Here is a 20,842-nt window from a genome sequence, read left to right as displayed (position 1 = left end):
ATTCCAAGAATAGGGATCAACCATGATACAACGACCCTATGGTTGGAACACATAGTTAAAGGAACAAATGATAATGATCAGAGATAAGTCTGGAAAAGCAAGTAGGGACTAGATCATGGACCTTTAAGCCATTTTAAGAATTTATTTTATCCTAAAGACATCTGGAAACCAATGACATTTTAAGCACAAGATTTATAAACATGTTCAGATTTGCATTTTAGAAAGATAACTCTTCTACCTAAAAAGGCTTCCAGGCAGAGATTACTTTGGACTGAGTATTAAAATGAAAAAAGGTCAGGGTCATTTATGGGTAAATAACTCTTTCAAAGGTACAGAGACATAAAACAATCTTAAAGTATGCTGAAAGAAAAAAACAAAGTAAACCAATCAGTAAATAATATTTTCAGTGTCTCAAAAAAAAAAAAAATATATAGGTCCCTTGATCACAATTTCTTCAAAAATGGTTTTAAAGAACATTATAGTCTAACCCCACAAGGTCATATTAGTGCTAGTCTAAAAATTATTTCTTTCTCTGATTTGCTGCCTGTCTTTGCACAGATAATCTTTTAATCTTGGTGGCACGGTACCAGAAACCTGACCTTTCTGAGCAAAACAAGTAACACAATGGAACAGGTAATACAGTGCTTAGGACTTATACTAAATTGACTCCTCAAAAAGGTCTCCCGATAATTCACTCTAAAGTTCTTTCTATTCTCCTCTCTTACTGAATCTCATTCTTTTCCTTCATTGCACTTACTTTGAAATTCTATATATTATTGCTTTTTGGCATCTCACTGTCTGCCCCCTACCCAACTGATTTCAAACACCATATCTTTTTGTTAACTGATAACTAATTTTGTATTTTTAGTAGAGACAGGGTTTCACAATGTTGCCGAGGCTGGTCTCGAACTCCTGGCCTCAAATGATCTGCCTGCCTTGGCCTCCCAAAGTGCTGGGTTTACAGGCGTGAGCCACTGTGCCTGGCCAAAGAACATTTTTAAGGTATATAATTAAGTCACTGTTCCCCTTGCTTATGCATTTTATATATAGTGTTCTCAGCATGAGAACAGAAAATACAACTTTTTAAAAATCCCAGCACTTAATGTAGTACCTGATAGACAAAGAAACCAAGTAGGCATTCATTAAATCGAACTGCTAAACATTCAAGGGCAACAGGACAGGTACCTGTCTACCTTTTGTAAGTGATGAAATCATAAAAGCACAATAATAAACTGACTTTCCCAAAATTCTTCAAAATAGACTAGAGATTCTTACATTTGTGCATTTAAATAAAATGAGGAAAGGCAGAAAGGAAAATATCAGAAAAATGCATAGTCACACTTGCATAGCAAAAAGGTGAAATTTGACCAGTAGATTGGGGCAGCAAAGAAAAATAGACAGCCATAGTAGAAACTGTTATCTGTCAACCCTATCAGTGCCTACCCCCTTTCTTAGTACCAGAATCCCTGATTTCTATCTGGGCACATGACTGCTTAGAATAAATAAACTTCCCAGTCTCTCTTTGCACCTAGGTAGCCAGTAAGATACAGGTGGAAAAGGTTTGTCAAAGTCCACAGAAAATTTCCTTAACAGACAGCAGATACCTGTTCCTTACCCCTACTCCTTTCCTTCCCTCAATTTTGCCACTTGGAACTCAGATGAAATGACTAGAGCCATTTGGGCAATGAGGAGGACCACAGCCTATGAATGTAAAACTGCCTTTGCAAAGACTATGACAGTGAGAGATGTCTAGCATGTCTGACTCCATCATGCTTCTAGCCTCACAGGCTGGCCATCCTCACTCATTCCTGAGCAGAGGCCACTCTAACTCTGGGAGAAATTCATAGTTCAACTTTGATGTAAGAAGGTAATAGTCCCTCGTTGGGAACTGAAACCACCTTTGTAACACTAAAGAAATGCCACAAAATTAGGATTATAGGAGGGACCTGAACATCTTTTGAGATGTTTTTCTGATCTTTGGATTCTGGCAACTGACCAGCTTACCCCCTAAACCCATGACCGGTCCTGTGACCCCCACCCAGAGGCTGACTCTGTGTGTGAGAACTGTTTTCCACACCCCTATGATTTCAACCCCAACTAATCAGCAGCATCCATTCCCTAGAGTCCTGCCTGTCAACTTATCCATAAAAACCCAAGCCTCTGAGTTCTCAGAGGCTGGAGTGTATAACAAACTCCTCTCCTTCCATTTGGCTAGCTTTGCATTCAACTCCTTCTCTACTGCATTACCGCTGTCTCAGTCCATTGGTTTTGTCTGTGCCGAGGGTAAGAAGAACCCATCAAGCAATTACAAATGGTGAGGTAGGGAACTAGAAGGAACCAAACCAGGGTCCTTGAGGACGATGGAGTCAGTACCAGCTATGGACCTCCTACCTCTGAATTGCAGACATGAGAAAAAGAAATTACTAATCTTGTATAAGCCCCTATTATTTTGTTCACTATTACAGCAAAACCCATTCTTAACTTATACAATAATCAAAGGATTTCTGAGCAGAAAATACTTAGACTTGTCTCTCCAGCAGTCGGCCAATAAATCAATAGATAAGCACTATCCAAAAACGTTTTTTTTTCTCTTTGAGATGAAGTCATGGTCTGTTACCCAGGCTGGAGTGCAGTGGTGTGATCTCAGCTCACTGCAACCTCCAACTCCTGGTTCAAGTGATTCTCCTGCTTCCAGAGTACTTGAGACTACAGGCATGTACTACCAGACCTGGTTAATTTTTTTGTATTTTTAGTAAAGATGGGATTTCACCACGTTGGTTGGGCTGGTCTCTAACTCACGTGATCCGCCAGCCTCAACCTCTCCAAGTGCTGGGATTACAGGTGTGAGCCACCACGCCTGAACCAAAAACTTTTTTAGAAGGTGTTACTCAAATGACTGAAAAACCATGGCGAGAAACTCTTATTTGCAGACATGACACCTGAGTCTTTTTATTTATTTATTTTTTTGAGACAGAGTTTCACTCTTGTCTCCCAGGCTGGAGCGCAATGACATGATCTCGGCTCACTGCAACCTCTGCCTCCTGGGTTCAAGTGATTCTCCTGCTTCAGCCTCCCCAGTACCTAGGATTATAGGCATGAGTCACCATACCCAGCTAATTTTTGTATCCTGACTCTTACTCATCACAGTTTGATCATTTAATTGCTGGACAATAGCATAAGGTACTGATGTGAAAAAACAATATTTGAAATGCTACATGAGAAGCAAACAGAATATGTTGCTACAATTTTTTTTTTTTTTTTTTAAGACAAAGTCTGGCTCTACCACCCAGGCTGGAGTGCAGTGGCACCATCTTGGCTCATTGCAACCTCTACCTCCTGGGCTCAAATGATCCTCTCACCTCAGCCTCCTGAGTAGCAGGACTACAAGCACACACAACCATGCCCACCTAATTTTTGTATTTTTTTGTAGACACAGGGTTTTGCCATGTTGTCCAGGCTGGTCTCAAACTCATGAACTCAAGTGATCCACCTACCTTGGCCTCCCAAAGTGCTGGGATTATAGGTATGAGCCAATGTGCCCAGCCCAAAAATGTATTTTTAAGAAGTAGAAATAGAAAGTAATTTTTTTCATCCTTCTAATATTCACATGAGACCTAACATTCCCTCTATAAAGTTGTGTACATTAACAAAAGTTCAACAAACATCAATTAGTAAAGACATTCCCTTTGCCCGTCTTAACATATTCATTTTTCTCTGAAAACTCCTCTCAGAACCGAGGACAGGCATCTAATGTCCAGGCCAGGGCTATACTATATGACCTTGTCCTTCTGGCCAAAATTCAATTATCTTTCTTATAATAAATCTGATGTTCTGAGCTTTGAAAGAAAGTGAGTGCAAACTTTATTATATTGAAATATCTAAAGTATCTAAACTCTTCCTACTAAAATCCTTACTCTTTCCAGAGCTTGAATGTTCATCTTCTCCTAAGATTCTGTGAGATACATTAATATCATTTGAATATATTTTCTTTTATGCCTTCAGGAGTTTGAGACCAGCCTGGGCAACATAGTCTCTATTAAAAACAACAACAACAAAAGCAAAGCTAATTAAATTGTTAATGTAAGTTGGTTGGGACTTAATCATATGAATCTCCCTTGGACTGTTCTAAGATCTTTTAAAGTCTTGTTACAACACAATTCTAAGGATTTCAAAAGGTCATAACTCAGAGTTACACAAGTTTGTATGACCCCACTGGCATTAGATAAAACTTCTTTTAACAACCATGTTAGACCTTGAAGAGACCTTAAGAGATTCAGTCAGTTCAAACCACTAATTTCAACACACTCACGTCATCACTTCCCTCACTCCTCTTCCCTTTAGACCAAAAGGTTTGCTCAATGCTTGACGAACTTCTTCACGCCTGTCCTTAATAAGAGCTCCTCTAGCTACACATTTAACTTTCAGAGTTCTTTGTTGGTTGCCCAATTTGGCAAATAATACAGGACACTATATTTAAATTTAAATTTCAGATAAATAACTTTTTAGTCTGTCTCAAATATTGCATGATTACTAAAAAAGTATTCATTGTTTATCTGAAATTCAAATTCGATTGGACATACTGTATTTTACCTGACAACTCTAGTTCTGTGGAGCTGAAACAGCAGCCAATGAGATTTATCGACTATTTCCTTTACAATAACAAGCAGTGAATTCTGAAAAAGCTTTAGTCAGCTACACAATTATGACATAAACCTTTAGAGCTAAAAGGGACCTTGGAGACAACTAGTGCAATGCTCTCACTTTAAAGATCAAGGAAAGATGAAGTGACAACTGGGAGGAACATGACACAAATTACAAATGACCAGAAAGATTCCTAACTTTCAGTTTTCAAAACTTATTTGTAAAAACCCACAACAGAAAAGGAATTAGTATGTGAAAAAACAAACCAAGTTCATGGCTCTGAACAATGTTCACATACTTATTATCTCAAGTCCTTCCATGTTAGTAAATGTCAACCAATAAAGCAACAACTAAAAAAAGTGAGCAATTAGAGCTCTCTTATAAATGGGATGATTTAAGTAACATTATGTATATAAAGTACGTAGTATAAAAGCTTAGCCTGTAAGAGGACTTCTAAATGTAGTTTCCTTCTCCTACTGGCTCATCTGTTTCCTCAGTCTAAAATACTAAAATATTACAACAGCTCCCTATCAATTCTGACTGTCTCCAAACTCTATATGCCATCCTGAACTTTCACATCAGAACAGTAGTCCTACTATATCTTGTTCAAAAACACTGCAATTGGCTGGGCGCGGTGGCTCATGCCTATAATCCCTGCATTTTGGGAGGCCGAGGGAGGTGAAGCATTTGAGGTCAGGAGTTCCAAGACCAGTCTGGCCAACATGGTGAAAGGCCGCCTCTACTAAAAATACAAAAATTAGCTGGGCATGGTGGCACATGCCTGTAATCCCAGCAGCTGGGGAGGCTTAGGCAGGAGAATCACTTGAACCCAGGAGGTGGAGGGTGCAGTGAGCAGAGATTGCATCACTGCACTCCAGCCTGGGCAACACAGTGAAAACTCTGTCTCAAAAAAAAAAAAAAGAAAAAAAAATTACAATTAATAAACAATGGTAAAATAGTCAATCTCATTAGACAGCAAATAATTGACAGTTTTAAAACTTCTAAGTCAAATCACCTAAAGTTCACCAAATGACATTTGGTGACTCATTCAGAATAATGTACGGTCTAATACATATAGAGTATATAGTAGGCATATAAACTAAGTAGTTAGGAATATAGAGTAAAGAGGACATCATTTCAACTGGAATGTTCAGAAAACTGTAGAAACAGCAAGATTTGACCTAAAATTTGAAGGATATACATTATTTTGATTGGTGGATGGAGAAAGAATGAATTTCAGATAGAAAGAGCTACATGAATGAGGGCATAAAAGTTGAGAAAAAATGTTTTATAATCTAGCCTCAGTTTTTCAACTTTTTCTTGCCATTGTGCCCCAATAGAGACACAGATGCCCATTAAGTGCCCTAAAATACGTACAGTGTAAGTTTTCTAACACCATTACCTTTGTTCAGGCCAATACTTCCCTTAACATCAGGGAACAAGTCTTGCACAACTCTGCAATCCTTATGCCACTTGCACAATACACATATTAATATGAGCTAAACCAAAGTCCGCCTTTCTTTCAGCTTTTCCCTTACTTCATTCATTACTTTCTTCTTCTAATCCTCCTAAGTGACCAAGCTAAAAGATTTCATAATTTTATTAATATATAAAGCAGACAAGTAGAATATTCTTTAAAAAGTTTTAACTTAAATCCTTGGAATATCCCCCCATTCTCTCTCTTCCTGCCACCCCTTTCTGCCCCTTTTCCGTAAAACCTCTACTTTCTACCCCAAACTCCCTCTCGCCTTTGGGTTTGTGCTTCTGTATGAGAAGAAGTTCTCCTCCCACTTTAGATTTTTCAATAGAGGAATGAAAGCAGAGACAGACTTACTTTTCACCATTTGAAACTTTCCCTCACAAATAGAACATAATAAGGTTTTGTGTTCTTGATAAGAAGGGCAGGAACAAAAAAGGACAAAGGAAGAATTGAAAAGGAATAACAAAATGTAGGTATCCAGCCTGACTAGAGAAATAAGAAGGGTCAGAAACACTCTAGTAAACCACAAAAACTAAATTTATTTTAGGCCGAGCGCGGTGGCTCATGCCTGTAATCCCAGCACTTTGGGAGGCCAAGGCAGGCGGATCACGAGGTCAGGAGATTGGGACCATCCTGGCTAACACAGTGAAACCCCATCTCGCCCTTTAGGCCGGAACCACCATCTTCCAGTAATTCACCAAAATGTCGAACACAAAGGGAAAGAGGAGCGGCACCCGATAAATGTTCTCTAGGCCTTTTAGAAAACATGGAGTTGCTCCTTTGGCCACGTGTATGTGAATCTACAAGAAAGGTGATGTTGTAGACATCAAGGGAATGGGTACTGTTCAAAAAGGAATGCCCTACAAGTGTTACCATGGCATAACTGGAGGAGTCTACAATGTCTACAGCCAGCATGCTGTTGGCATTGTTGTAAACAAACAAGGGCAAGCTTCTTGCCAAGAGAATTAATGTGCATACTGAGCACATTAAGCCCTCTAAGAGCCGAGATAGCTTCCTGAAACGCATGAAGGAAAATGATCAGAAAAAGAAAGAAGCCAAAGAGAAAGGTACCTGGGTTCAACTGAAGCGCCAGCCTGCTCCACCCAGAGAAGCACACTTTGTGAGAACCAATGGGAAGGAGCCTGAGCTGCTGGAACCTATTCTCCACGAATTCATGGCATAATACGGGCTAAAAAAAAAAACAAAACACCTATGGGCTGGAAAAAAAAGAAAAGAAACCCCATCTCTACTAAAAATTACAAAAAATTAGCCAGGTGTGGTGGCACGTGCCTGTAGTCTCAGCTACTCGGGAGGCTGAGGCAGGAGCATTGCTTGAACCCAGGAGGTGGAGGTTGCAGTGAGCCGAGATCGTGCCACTGCACTCTAGCCAGGGTGACAGAGAGAGACTCTGTCTCCAAAAAAAAAAAAAAAAAAAAACTAGCATGTGTCTATACATTAAATATTTTTATTTTCTTAGCCAAAATTATAAATTAGTCATCAGATAAGAAATTGCATAACAAATCATTAAACAATCTCTTATGATGGAGAAACAAAGCACTAATTGGGAAAGACATTCACCAGAAATGACCTTCATCACTGTAGTGCTGGAGGCTTACACGGGTAACTTAATGGAATTAGGAAAAATAAAGTTTAACACCCTATTAACTAGGAGTCTATACCCACAATTTCAAGTGCAGTAAATAAATCTTTTGCGTACCACTTTATAAAACAGTACCATAAGGGATTACATTGTAGTCATCACAAATATGCCTATAGGATGATGGAAGGAGGAGAGGGTAGATCTCTTAATGTTAAGCAAATATGTTCTTTAATAAATTTGCTGTGACAGCATCATCCTTGGACTCAAACAGTACCGATTCCCAACAAATGAGATGAAAGTACAAATACTACGCCCCTGGCCTTGGATGATAACTGAAAAACTAGGTCTGATAATAACAAAGACGTTGACATCAAAGTGAGTATAAATAATCTGGCATACATTTCATGAAATACGATTACAAAAACATTTCTAAATCGAGATTATTCTATAAATGCGTATGTACATATGCATGTAACTAAATAAATAAAACAGGGCTACTTCATCTTCATCACTGGATGTTTATACAGTCAAACTGGCCAATAAATTTTGGAAGTGATCTTCTCCTTGGGAAAACAGGAGTTTGCTTTGGATTTTAAGTCAACTTACATCCAGGTATTGGATCATAATGTTTTTTCAAAATATGTTCTTTGCCCTCCACAATTTCCTGAGGGTACTGAGGAATTCTGGTTTGTAGAACTATTTATCCCCACTTGAAATGATTTCATGATTTTTTTTTTGAGTTGTTATTTCTATTTCTTCGACAGGGAATCTACTTCTAGATTCAGATTCAACGTTTATTGGAGGGCTGCTATTTACTGTGAACCATGACAGATACTTTCATAAAGCACTAATAAAGACATTCAATGCTATCAACTATTAACCATGGGTCACTAAAACCAAGATTTGCTGGTAAGTGCCAGAAAATGCCAGTGATAGATGAGATGGGAGAGAAAAAGGTAATCTGAATCCTTATGCAGGATGACAAGTCAGCCGATCTTATTTTCTTGTTCCACAGGATAATGGCAACGGATGAATTGCTTAAATAATTATCTGAGCAATTTCTCCACAACTCTATCTAAAACTCTACATTTTTGTTTCTAGTAGAGGGAGTTACTTGCCTCTGCCTCTGCTGTCAACTTTATCTTCTTTGCTATCAACTGTTTTATGTCAATTCGACCTACGGAAAGAAAAAAACATGACTTTTAAGTTGATGGATACAGCTACCTAGCAGCACTATCTAAATCATAAAGTTGAAAACAAACAAATACAAAAGTAACCGCGTAAACTATGGTACAACCATAAAACATGACAGCATGGTCAAAATAACTAGAAGGAAATGTATACATAAAAATACAAAGAACAAAGCGAGTAAATGTACACACAGTAATTACAACGATGTTAATTATGCAATGCTATAGATCCAATTCTGACAGCATGGAAAATCAGATTCCCTGAATAGATTCTACAATTGAGACCACTAAGATGCTGGGTAAAATATTAAAAACCAAAAACCTTTTAAAAGTTATTGCCAAGCTAGCACAAATCCAGAGGCAAGAAGGAAGGAAGAAAGGAAGGAAGGAAGGAAGGAGGGAGGGAGGGAGGGAGGGAGGGAAGAAAGTGAAACTGGAATTCTAGGGGATATATGAGAAATCTAAGTATTCTCGCCAAATCCTAGAAACCTTGAGCTTCTACACGGACAGCAACACAGGGTACAGTATTTTTGCAGAATAGTACACACAGGACAATACTTTACAAAATGGCAAAGTCTAGGGCCTGCCCAAAATGGGAAGTCTAACAGGATACTGCCACATAAAGCTAGGGACCACACATAAGGCTACAACCTCAGTGTATAAGAAAGAAACCAAAACAGAAGGAAATGTGTCTGTCTCTACTCGATGCTGTGCAGAGAGGGGAAATTTGCCCCAAGAAATCATAACCCCTCACTAGAGTTTGCAATCTAAACTCACACTATCTATGTGGTCTGAAAAATCTGAGATAAATATGTTCTAAAGCTAATCCAGGTTGGGTCTCCAGGCTACTGGCAGACACAAGTGAAATTCCTCCCTGGAAGATTACAATATCAATCAAGGCTGTACAGAATTCCAAAAGATAAAGTTACCATAAAAAGGAGAAGCTCGTCCCAGCTAGTCGGGAGGCTGAGGAAGGAGAATCGCTTGAACCTGGGAGGCGAGGTTGCAGTGAGCCGATATTGCGCCACTGCACGCCAGCCTGGAAGACAGAGTGAGACTCTGTCTCAAAAAAAAAGAAAAAAAAGGAAAATAGTCAAACTTCATAAAACATACTAGGAAACTAGGCAGAATAAATGGGAAACAGCAGAAACAGCTAAGAGATGCAGCACTGAAAAACTAAAGATAATGGAATTGTTACTTTTAGGACAAAAAAAATCCGAATGATTAATATGTTAAGGGAAATAAAAGTGAAACTTGAAAACATAGAAAAGGAAGGCTGGGCGTGGGGGTGCACACTTATAATCCTAGCGCTTTAGGAGGCTGGTGGGGAGGATTGTTTGTTTCCAGGAGTTCAAGACCAGCCTGGACAACATAGCAAAACCCCATTTCTAAAAAAAAAAAAAAAAAGTTTTAAAATAAGCCAGGCATGGTGGTGCACGCCTGTAGTCCCAGCTACCTGGGAGGCTGAGGTGGGAGGGTCACTTGAACCCAAGAATTTGAGCCTGCAGTAAGCGTGATCACACCATTGCACTCCAACCTGGGCAACAGAGTGAGACCCTGTCTCAAAAAAAAAAAGGAAAGAAAAAAAGAAGGAAAACATAAGCAAGGACAAGAAACCATTTAACCAAACAGATTTGAAAAAAGCAACAAGATTTCTCAAAACAAAAAAAATTGAAGTTTCAAATTCAATGGATAAATTAAACAGTAGATCAAACATGTCTGAAGAGAGTACTAGTAAATGGGAATATAGATCAAAGGAAATTATACAGAAGATAGTCCAGAGAAATAGTGACAGAGAATAATAGAGAGGTTAAAAGACATAGAAGAGGTCCAACCAAACAGCCAATTGGAGATGGGAGCCAACCACAGCTGCACTAGAGATGGAGGAAAGTTCCACAACAAATACTTCTGACTTGGAATTTCTGCAGACTATAATGGAGGAAGTCATTATGTTATACAGCCTTAGGGTGAATATGAATGATCATAAAGATATAATGATTCAGGCTAGGCATGGTGCCTCACGTCTGAAATTCCCACACTTTGGGAGGCCAAGTGGCGAGGATCAGTTGAGCCTACAGGTTTGAGACCATCTTGGGCAATGTAGCAAGACCCCATCTCTACAATAAATGTTTTTAAAAATACAATGGTTCAAAAGAAAGTCTCAGAGGATATTTGCCAATGTGCCAAGAATAAAGAAAAATGCCATACCTCAACCAGAAATGATTACAAAGGATGACAAAGATTATGTCCAAGAATATGAGTTCATGGCTGGGCATGGGGGCTCATGCCTATAATCCCAGCACTTTGGGAGGCCGAGGCAGGCGGATCACCTAAAGTCAGGAATTTGAGACCAGCCTGGCCAACATGGCAAAACCCCACCTCTACTAAAACTATAAAAATTATCTAGGCATGGTGGCAGGCACCTATAATCCCAGCTACTTAGGGGGCTGAGGCAGGGACAATTGCTTGAACCCAGGAGGTAGAGGTTGCAGTGAGACGAGATCACGCCACTGCATTCCAGCCTGGGAGACAGAACGAGACTCCATCTCAAAAAAAAAATAAAGAAAGAAAGAAAAACAATTTGACAGGCCGTGGTGCTGTGCGCCTGCAGTTCCTGACACTTGGGAGGCTGAGGCAGGACAATTGCTTGAATCTGGGAGGTAGAAGCTGCAATGAGCCGAGATCATGCCACTGCACTCCAGCTTGGGCAACAGAGCGAGACTCCGTCTCAAAAAAATAAATAAATAAAATGAAATAAAAGAATGTGAATTCATCAACTTTATAATATCTGATGCAAATAAAAGGTGCCATGAAGAAAATGGAATAAAAATTTAACTAAATAAGTCTAAAGACATCCCCTATTCATTGACTAGAAGATTTAATATTGTTAATATGGCAATGCTCCCCAATTCTTCCATAGATTTTTTTTTTTTTTTTTTTTTGAGACGGAGTCTTGCTCTGTCGCCCGGGCTGGAGTGCAGTGGCCGGATCTCAGCTCACTGCAAGCTCCACCTCCCGGGTTCATGCCATTCTCCTGCCTCAGACTCCGGAGTAGCTAGGACTACAGGTGCCCGCCACCTCGCCCAGCTAGTTTTTTGTATTTTTAGTAGAGACGGGGTTTCACCGTGTTAGCCAGGATGGTCTCGATCTCCTGACCTCGTGATCCGCCCGTCTCGGCCTCCCAAAGTGCTGGGATTACAGGCTTGAGCCACCGCGCCCGGCTCTTCCATAGATTTAAAGCAATCCTCACCAAAATTTCACCTGGCTTCTTTGCAGAAATTGACAAGCTGATCCTAAATTCAAGAACACAGAATAGCCATACAAATCATGAAAAAGAAAATAACAAAGCTGGAAAACTCAACACTTCCCAATTTTAGAGATAGACACATAGATATCAATGGAAAAGAACTGAGAGTCCAGAAATAAACAAACATTCACTTTTATGATTATTAATACCTGATTTTCGACAAAGGTGCCAAGAAAAATGCAGAAACATTCTTCTTTTCAACAAATAGAGCTGGGACAACTGAATAGCCACATGAAAAAGCATGAATATGGACCTAGAACTCACACCATATGTAGAAACTAACTCACAAAGGATCAAATACCTAAAAGCACAGAAGAAAACAGAGGCCTTGGACTAGACAATGACTTCTTAAACACCAAAAGAACGATCAACATTAGAAAATATAGATAAACTATATTGATAGAATCTATCAAAATTTAAGTCACTTTTGTGCTACAAAGAACACCATCAAGAAAGTAAAAAGACAACCCACAGAATGGGAAAAAAAATTGCAAATCTGATTAGGGACTTGTATCCAGAATATATAAAGAACTCTTACAACTCAACATTAAAAAGACAAATAGGCCAGGCATGGTGGCTCACATCTGTAACCATAGCACTTTGGGAGGCCAAGGTGGGACAATCACTCAAGCCCAGGAGTTTGAGATCAGCCTGGACAATATGGCAAAATCCCTTCTCTACTAAAAATACAAAAGTTAGCTAGGTGTGGGGATGTGCACCTACAGTCTCAGCTACTTGGGAGGCTAAGGTGAGAGGATCACTTGAGCCTATGAGGCAGAAGTTGCAGTAAGCCAAGAATGTGCCACTGCACTCCAACCTGGGCTACAGAGCAAGACTGTCTCAAAAATAAGGTAAAATAAAATAAAAAAATAAAAAGCCAAACAGTCTAATTAAAACATAAGCAAAGTAGGCCGGGCGCAGTGGCTCATGCCTGTAATCCCAGCACTTTGGGAGGCCAAGGCAGGCTGACCACCTGAGGTCAGGAGTTCGAGACCAGCCTGACCGATATGGAAAAACCCCGTCTCTACTAAAAATACAAAATTAGCCAGGCATGGTAGCACATGCCTGTAATCCCAGCTACTCGGGAGGCTGAGGCAGGTGAATCACTTGAACCCAGGAAGCAGAGGTTGCAATAAGTCGAGATCACGCCATAGATCTCCAGCCTGGGTGACAGAGCGAGACTCCGTCTAAAAAAAAAAAATAGGCAAAGTAACTGAACAGAACAGATATTTCTCTTTTAAAAAAAATGCCCAGGCCAGGTGCGGTGGCTCAAGCCTGTAATCCCAGCACTTTGGGAGGCCGAGACGGGCGGATCATGAGGTCAGGAGATCAAGACCATCCTGGCTAACCTGGTGAAACCCCGTCTCTACTAAAAAATACAAAAAACTAGCTGGGCGAGGTGGCGGGCGCCTGTAGTCCCAGCTACTTGGGAGTCTGAGGCAGGAGAATGGCATGAACCCGGGAGGTGGAGCTTGCAGTGAGCTGAGATCCGGCCACTGCACTCCAGCCTGGGGCACAGAGTGAGACTCCGTCTCAAAAAAAAGCCCAATAACCACATGAAAAGACACTCAACATCCCTGGCCATCAGGAAAATTCAAATCGAAACTACAATGAGATATCATTTCACCCCCACTACGATGGCTATAATCAAAAACACAAACAACAACAAGTGTTGGCTTGAATGTGGAGAAAGAAACTTCAATTATCCAGGACATTGCTGGTGGGAAGTGTAGTGCTTTGAAAAACAGTCTGGAAGTTCCTCGACAGATTAAACACAGAGCCAACATATGACGTATTAATTCCACTCCTAGGTATATACACAAGAGAAATAAAAACATGCCCTCTCAAAAAAGAAACACTAATACATGCTATAATATTATAGCATGAAACAAACATTTTGCCAAGTGAAAAGAGAAAGTCACAAAAGACTACATATTGTATGATCCTATTTACATGACGCTGTCCAGAATAGATAACTCTACTGAGACAGACAAAACGCTGGTGGTTGCCTAGAGAGTGAGGCGTGGGGTTATGGCAAAAAGGGAATAACTGCTAATGGGTACAGGGTTTTGGGGAGGTGATGCTAAAAATATTCTAAAATTCATTTCATTCTAATTTCTCTGTTCTGAAATATTCCTTTCTGTATATTAAGTTACAGTAATATAGTTTCCTGGTGTTTAACTTGACTAACTGCAGTATTCTGACTGAGAATCTTTTTTGTAATTTTATAACAAAAATTGGATTTGAAAGGTATGACAGTATTTTTTTATGAGAAAGTACTGCTCTGTGTAACTCCTGTGTATGGTACACACTGAGCTTTATTATTATTGTCACAGATTTAGAGACAGTTTCTTATTTTCACACTGAATCATGGTACCACTACAATTTTAAAAGCAGTTGGATTAATTGATATCTGCCCTTTTAATAAAATATGGGTAAAGTTTTTTGGGCTTTTTTTTTTTTTTGAGACAGGATCTCACCCTGTCACCTAGGTCGGACTGCAGAGGCACAATTACAGCTCACTGTGGCCTCTAACACTTAAGCTCAAGTGATTCTCCTGCATCAGCCGCCCCGCTAGCTAGGACCATAGATGTGTGCTACCACCACACCCAGCTAATTTTTTTTAAGTGTTTTGTAGAGACGGGGTCTCATTATGTTGCCCTGGCTGGTCTTGACTTGAACTCCTGGCCTCAAGCAATCCTCCTGCCTCAGTCTCCCAAAATGCTGAGATTATAGGCATGTGTCACCATACCTGGCCCAGGGCATTAATTTTGAATGCCATCTGCCATTATTCACAAATGAGCTTGTGAATAACGAGACACTCAATATCTTTATCCTATCTTTTTAATGAAGTGTCAAGTTATCTGTTACATTATGGGAACCGAGAAACATCAGACATCCTTATGTGCACAGACCTACACAGATAAGCGAATGAAAGAGAATGGAATGAGTGCTGAAAAGCGTGAAACAGAAAACTACAACGTCTAGCTTGCTGTCTTCATTCAAAAAAAACCAAACCTATGATAATGAACTATCATTTTGGCAGATGAATTTTTAAAATTGAGAATTTGTATTTTCTCATTTACTCTACATGGTAATAGCTTAAGTATTTTATTTCAGCATTGACAATTGCTATTGTATATTTTGCCTAAAAGGATGATTAAAAGCCATTCAAATTTATAAAAGCAATTTCCCAGAAAAAATACACTGAACAGAAATATTTACTTTGCCAAAATGAACTCTGGAGGCATATTTGGGGTAATTAAAGCTTAATAACCCCTTCCTTTAAAACAAACCATAAAACATAAAACAAACTCACATGCATACTGTTTTATTATCTGCTTTTTTCACTTAATATATTGTAGACATTTTTCTCTGTCATTACATATTCTTCTATATTATTTTCATTGCACTATTACTCTATTTTTATGGTAGAAATATAATTTAATCTTCTATTGGACGTTTCTTTTCATAGTATGTTACTTGAAAAAAGACATGAAGAATGAGAAGGTACAAAATGCATCTAATCAGAGCTCTATAAGGAGAGACAATATTTGAGGTGATTATAGCTGATAACTGGCCAGAACTATTGAAAGATACAAATTCTAGGATAAAGTCAAATAATTCCAAGCAGGATAAATAATCTACTTAGGGCCAGGTGTGGTAGCTCACGCCTGTAATCCCAGCACTTTGGGAGGCTGAGGCGTGTGGATCACCTGAGGTCAGGAGTTTGAGACCAGCCTGACCAACATGGAGAAACCCTGTCTCTACTAAAAATACAAAATTAGCCAGGCATGGTGGTGCATTCCTGTAATCCCAGCTACTCGGGAGAATGAGGCAGGAGAATCGCTTGAACACAGGAGGCAGAGGTTGTGGTGAGCTGAGATCACACTTCAGCCTGGGCAACAAGAGTGAAACTCCATCTCAGAAAATAATAATAATCATCATCATCATCATCATCATCATCATCTACTTAGACATATCACAGTGAAACTGCCTAACGCAGGGGCTAAAAAAAACTAAAAGCACCCAGAAAGAATATCAACTACACAAGTACTGCAATTACAACGCGTGCCTGACTTAACATTAGTGGAAGCCAGGAGACAGTGGAATGTCTTCAATTATCGATAGTGGCACAGTTTATGACTGGGAAGCAGATTAGAGGTCATATAATAACAAGGGCTTTGAGGAAACTAAGAATTTTATGCAGGAAAATACTGAGCTGATATTGGAAGATGGAAAGGATCACATAACAGAGAAATGTAATAAATACAGACAAAAAGTGATGTTGTAAATGGCAAGGAGAATGGAGAGCAGAGGATTAATTTAAGATATTTACAAATTGGTAACTGATTAAGAAATATAAGGGTAAGACAAATGTCCATTTAATTTTCAGTAAGTTTTATGAATATATTTTAATTTAGTTCTATGACCAGACCATGGTTTCATAAATAAACTATTTCATAAATAAATGAAGACAAAATGTCAAAAAAAAGTCAAAAGAATGCCTAAAAGCTAATATTCAGTTTTTTTTTTGTTTGTTTTGTTTTTTTTTTGAGACAGGTTCTCACTCTGTTGGCCAGGCAAGGGGGCAATGGCTATGGCATGATCATAGCTCACTGTGGCCTGGAACTCCTAGGCTCAAGGGATCCTCCCACTTCAGCCTCCCAAGTAGCTAGGACTACAGGCACATGCCACCACACTCATGTGCCACCACACCCACCTAATTTTTTTAAAAAAATTTTTGTAAAGACAGAGCCTCGCTATGTTGCCCAGGCTGGTCTTGAACTCCTGGCCTCCAGCAATCCTCATGCCTTGGCCTCTGAAATTGTTGGGATTACAAGAATGAGCCACCATTCCCACCCATATCCAATGATTTGAAGAACTATTTACCAGCACTCAACTCAAGGCTTCTCAAGTTCTAGAACACTGACCCTGAAACAATGATAAGCCAGGACTGAGGGTGATGTCATTTCTGAATTATTTGCCTTACCTCTAGTAACACACTAACTGCTAACGCTAGGAGTCAGTTATTTGCTATCTGAAACTTAATAGAACCCCACATAATTCCATAAGGAAAACTATTCAACATTTTTTCCCCTAACTTTCTGATTTCTAAAAAAATTAAGCTTGCAATATTTATCTTCATGAATAAATGCTATCTCTTTTAAAACCTACTATATTTAATGGGCATGTTTAAAATTTATTCCTTGACACGTCAAAATCTTATTTTAACCAGTTTTGATGAAAATTTTGTAAAATTATGAATGCTTTGCCACCCTAAAAAAAAAAAAACACCAGACTCCAGGCATGCTGGCTCACACCTATTATTATCCTAGCACTTTGTGAGGCAGACAGGAGGGTCACTTGAAGCCAGGAGTTTGAGACCAGCCTGAGCAACAAAGCAAGACTCCCATTCTCCACAAAAAATAAAACAAAAATGTACTTTACCCTACATAATCTTCAGGACAAGTAAGAGTGATCCACTGTTGTACTATACTATTATAGTGATACCTTTAACAAAACCGGAAATGTAGAGCGCAATCAGGCCCCACTCAACAGCCCCAGGGAGCTGCACCTTTCTACCTAGGCTGCTTCCACAGTGCTCTCCCTAACAATCCCACACTTCTATTACTATAGTCGATTTACTGCCAAAGTTACACAGAAGAAAAGAGACAAATAATCAGGCTTGTTAAATTGGTAACTAATTTACTCAATTGATGTACTCATGCATTAAGTAAAAGCCCACTGAGGACCCAATACATGCAGGGCAAACCCTCCCTTCAGGATCTCAGGAGAAAACTACAAATAGGGAAAAGGACAATACAGAGAAGCGCTGTGGAAGAATGAGGCATGTAGGAGGCTTTTGCAGAGGAGTCAATATTTGAACTGAGTCTCAAATAATAAAGAAAAATTATGGTGAACAAATGCTAGAAACATTATTCCAGGCAAAGGAATGAAGCCATGAAGACTTGTTGGATTTTTCTGAGGCCTGAAGCTCAGTCAGATGCCTCTAAATGCCATGCTCTCTTTTCTTGACAATATTGATTTTAATAGGCTTTTGTCTAAGGGAAGTTTATCTACTTACTTTCTAGGCCACCAGTTACATTCCTGATCAGTATTGTCCTATAAACACATAATGTGTGGCTGGGTGTGGTGGCTCACACCTGTAATCCCAGTACTTTGGGAGGTCAAGGCAGGCGGATCACCTGAGGTCGGGTGACCTCATGTGATCATGAGGTCTAACCAACATGGAGACCAGCCTGACCAATATGGAGAAACCCCGTCTCTACTAAAAATACAAAATTAGCCAGGTGTGGTGGAGCATGCCTGTAATCCCGGCTACCTGGGAGGCTGAGGCAAGAGAATCATTTGAACCTGGGAGGCAGAGGTTGCGGTGAGTCGAGATCGCACCACTGCACTCCAGCCTGGGCAACAAGAGCAAAACTCTGTCTAAAAACAAAACAAAACAAAACAAAACAAAATTATATATATATATATATATATAATGTGAATCACCGTGTGTAATTTTAAAATGTTTAGAAGCCACATTAAAAAGTAAAAAGAAACAGGTGTAAGTAAGTCTCTGAAATCTGACATATTACAACTATAGTGTTTCTCAATCCAGACTAGCCACATTTCAAGTGCTCAACCAGACTACATTAAACAGTGTACTTCTAGTGGCAGCCATATTGAACAACGTAATTCTAGATCAGGAGTCAGAAAACTTTTTCCATAAAGGGCAGTATAGTCTGCAACTATGTAACAACTACTCAACTCCACTGTTGCAGCATGAGAAAGCACTACAAACACAAACGAATGAACATAGCCACTTTTGCCAACTTTGTTCTAGATGGCCAAGTTTACCGTAAATCTGGTTGGCAAATAAAACAGACAAGTACGTACACATTATTTTTTATAATACAACACAGCTATGGTGAACACTGATGGTTGCTTCCCAAATAAGGACATGCATGTCACTGCCTTTGCCAAAACTGACTTAAAATGGGCCTGCATATCAGGTAGCAAAGAGATGACCCACTCAAGCTTATTGACTGGGAAAATTTAAAGAGGTCCTTTTGTAAGTGTGTGGTCAGAGTTTAAGAAAACCAACAAAGGATGGTAAGGATGATATGGAATTCTAGGGCTAGTAATAAACATCATGAAAGCTGTTACTATCCTGAGGCCAGAAAGGGCAAAGCGGGGAAAGGGTTGGTGGAACCCAGAGAGAACTCTTTGGAGAGAAATATTAGAAAGGAGCGATGGTTACCTACCAGGGAGAGAAACTTAGTTACAAACACACCCACCTTACTCTCTGCTCTTAGATCTCCTGAAGTTCACCCACTGGCCAAGCCTACCAGAACCACACAGGGCACTGGAGACTACTGTTGCAGTTCTTAAGGTTAGTCTCCCAGGAAACAAAGTAGGGTAGAAAAGACTGGAGAGGCAAAAGGTAGATAGCTAGCATAAATTGTAATCTAACTCTGGCCAATGAGACATAAGAAGTCTGTTGGGGAATTTCTAGGGAATTTCATCGCTAAAGAGAAAGACAGGGAAAGAGACAGTTTCTCTTCTGATAGAAGTCATTGTTTTGGTTTTCTAGTTTTCTCAACCAGAACGGACTTACTAACCCTCTGTCATTATTTCTATCTGTCCCTTATCACCACCACCAATTTCCTGGACCCATCGTGCCACACACTGACTCCAGATATTACCTGCTATCTGCTTTCTGATTCCAAATTGCCATGCACTACAGAAAAAATTAGGAAAATGGGCCCATTCTAAACTGCTGCTGTCAAGCCTCAGGCAGGCCTGCAATGAAAATATGCAGTCTTTGTCTTTGCCTCTTGATGAATTTCTGTGACATTCCTCACAAAAGTGTTTCGAAACCATTTCCATTTTCAAGTCCCAGCCCCACCAAGTAACTTTTTAGTTGTTCAGTTTTGCTACCAATCCTTAAATGTCTTCTATGTTTCTTAATTTTCGCTGTCTTTCATCCTCTTCTCCAACATTTCTGTGTCAGAGGAAAGAGTAGCCCATCTCTTTTTCCAGACTAACCCTGCAAACTATTATTATCTTGATCTTTCCCTATTCAGAAAGTTCAACCCACTGAGTCAGTAATATTGTCCACATTTACATTTCTGAGACAAATGTTCTTTAAAAATGTTTCAGAAATTATGACATGGATGTCATCAATTATATCGAAAATAAAATCTGTGGTTTCCTAACACTTACTTATCAAGTATTACATACTAAATTTGTTTTAAGGCCGGGCGCGGTGGCTCAAGCCTGTAATCCCAGCACTTTGGGAGGCCGAGACGGGCGGATCACAAGGTCAGGAGGATCGAGACCATCCTGGCTAACCCGGCGAAACCCCGTCTCTACTAAAAAATACAAAAAACTGGCCGGGTGAGGTGGTGGGCGCCTGTAGTCCCAGCTACTCAGGAGGCTGAGGCAGGAGAATGGCATAAACCCGGGAGGCAGAGCTTGCAGTGAGCGGAGATCCAGCCACTGCACTCCAGCCTGGGCGACAGAGCGAGACTCCGTCTTAAAAATAAATAAATAAATAAATAAATAAATAAATAAATAAATAAATAAATTTGTTTTAAAAAAATAAGTAACTG

The 20,842-nt window shown here is 39.6% G+C and overlaps 1 protein-coding gene across 2 annotated transcripts in view; it reads right to left on the bottom strand.

Moving 5' to 3' along the window:
- The window catches only part of SOAT1 (sterol O-acyltransferase 1), a 63,264-nt gene that overhangs the window by 24,670 nt on the left and 17,752 nt on the right, over nt 1-20,842 (bottom strand). For both annotated transcript variants that reach the window (XM_017888829.1, XM_017888830.1), the window contains exon 3: nt 8,840-8,898. In XM_017888829.1, the coding sequence (XP_017744318.1) occupies nt 8,840-8,898 (59 nt within the window). The remainder of the gene's footprint in view (nt 1-8,839; nt 8,899-20,842) is intronic.

This window comes from Rhinopithecus bieti, unplaced genomic scaffold, assembly GCF_001698545.2.
Source record: "Rhinopithecus bieti isolate Rb0 unplaced genomic scaffold, ASM169854v2 scaffold_15676, whole genome shotgun sequence".
Classification (NCBI taxonomy): domain Eukaryota; kingdom Metazoa; phylum Chordata; class Mammalia; order Primates; family Cercopithecidae; genus Rhinopithecus; species Rhinopithecus bieti.
The sequence above is the reverse complement of the archived record's forward strand: the minus strand, read 5'-3'. Positions and strand labels throughout refer to the sequence as shown.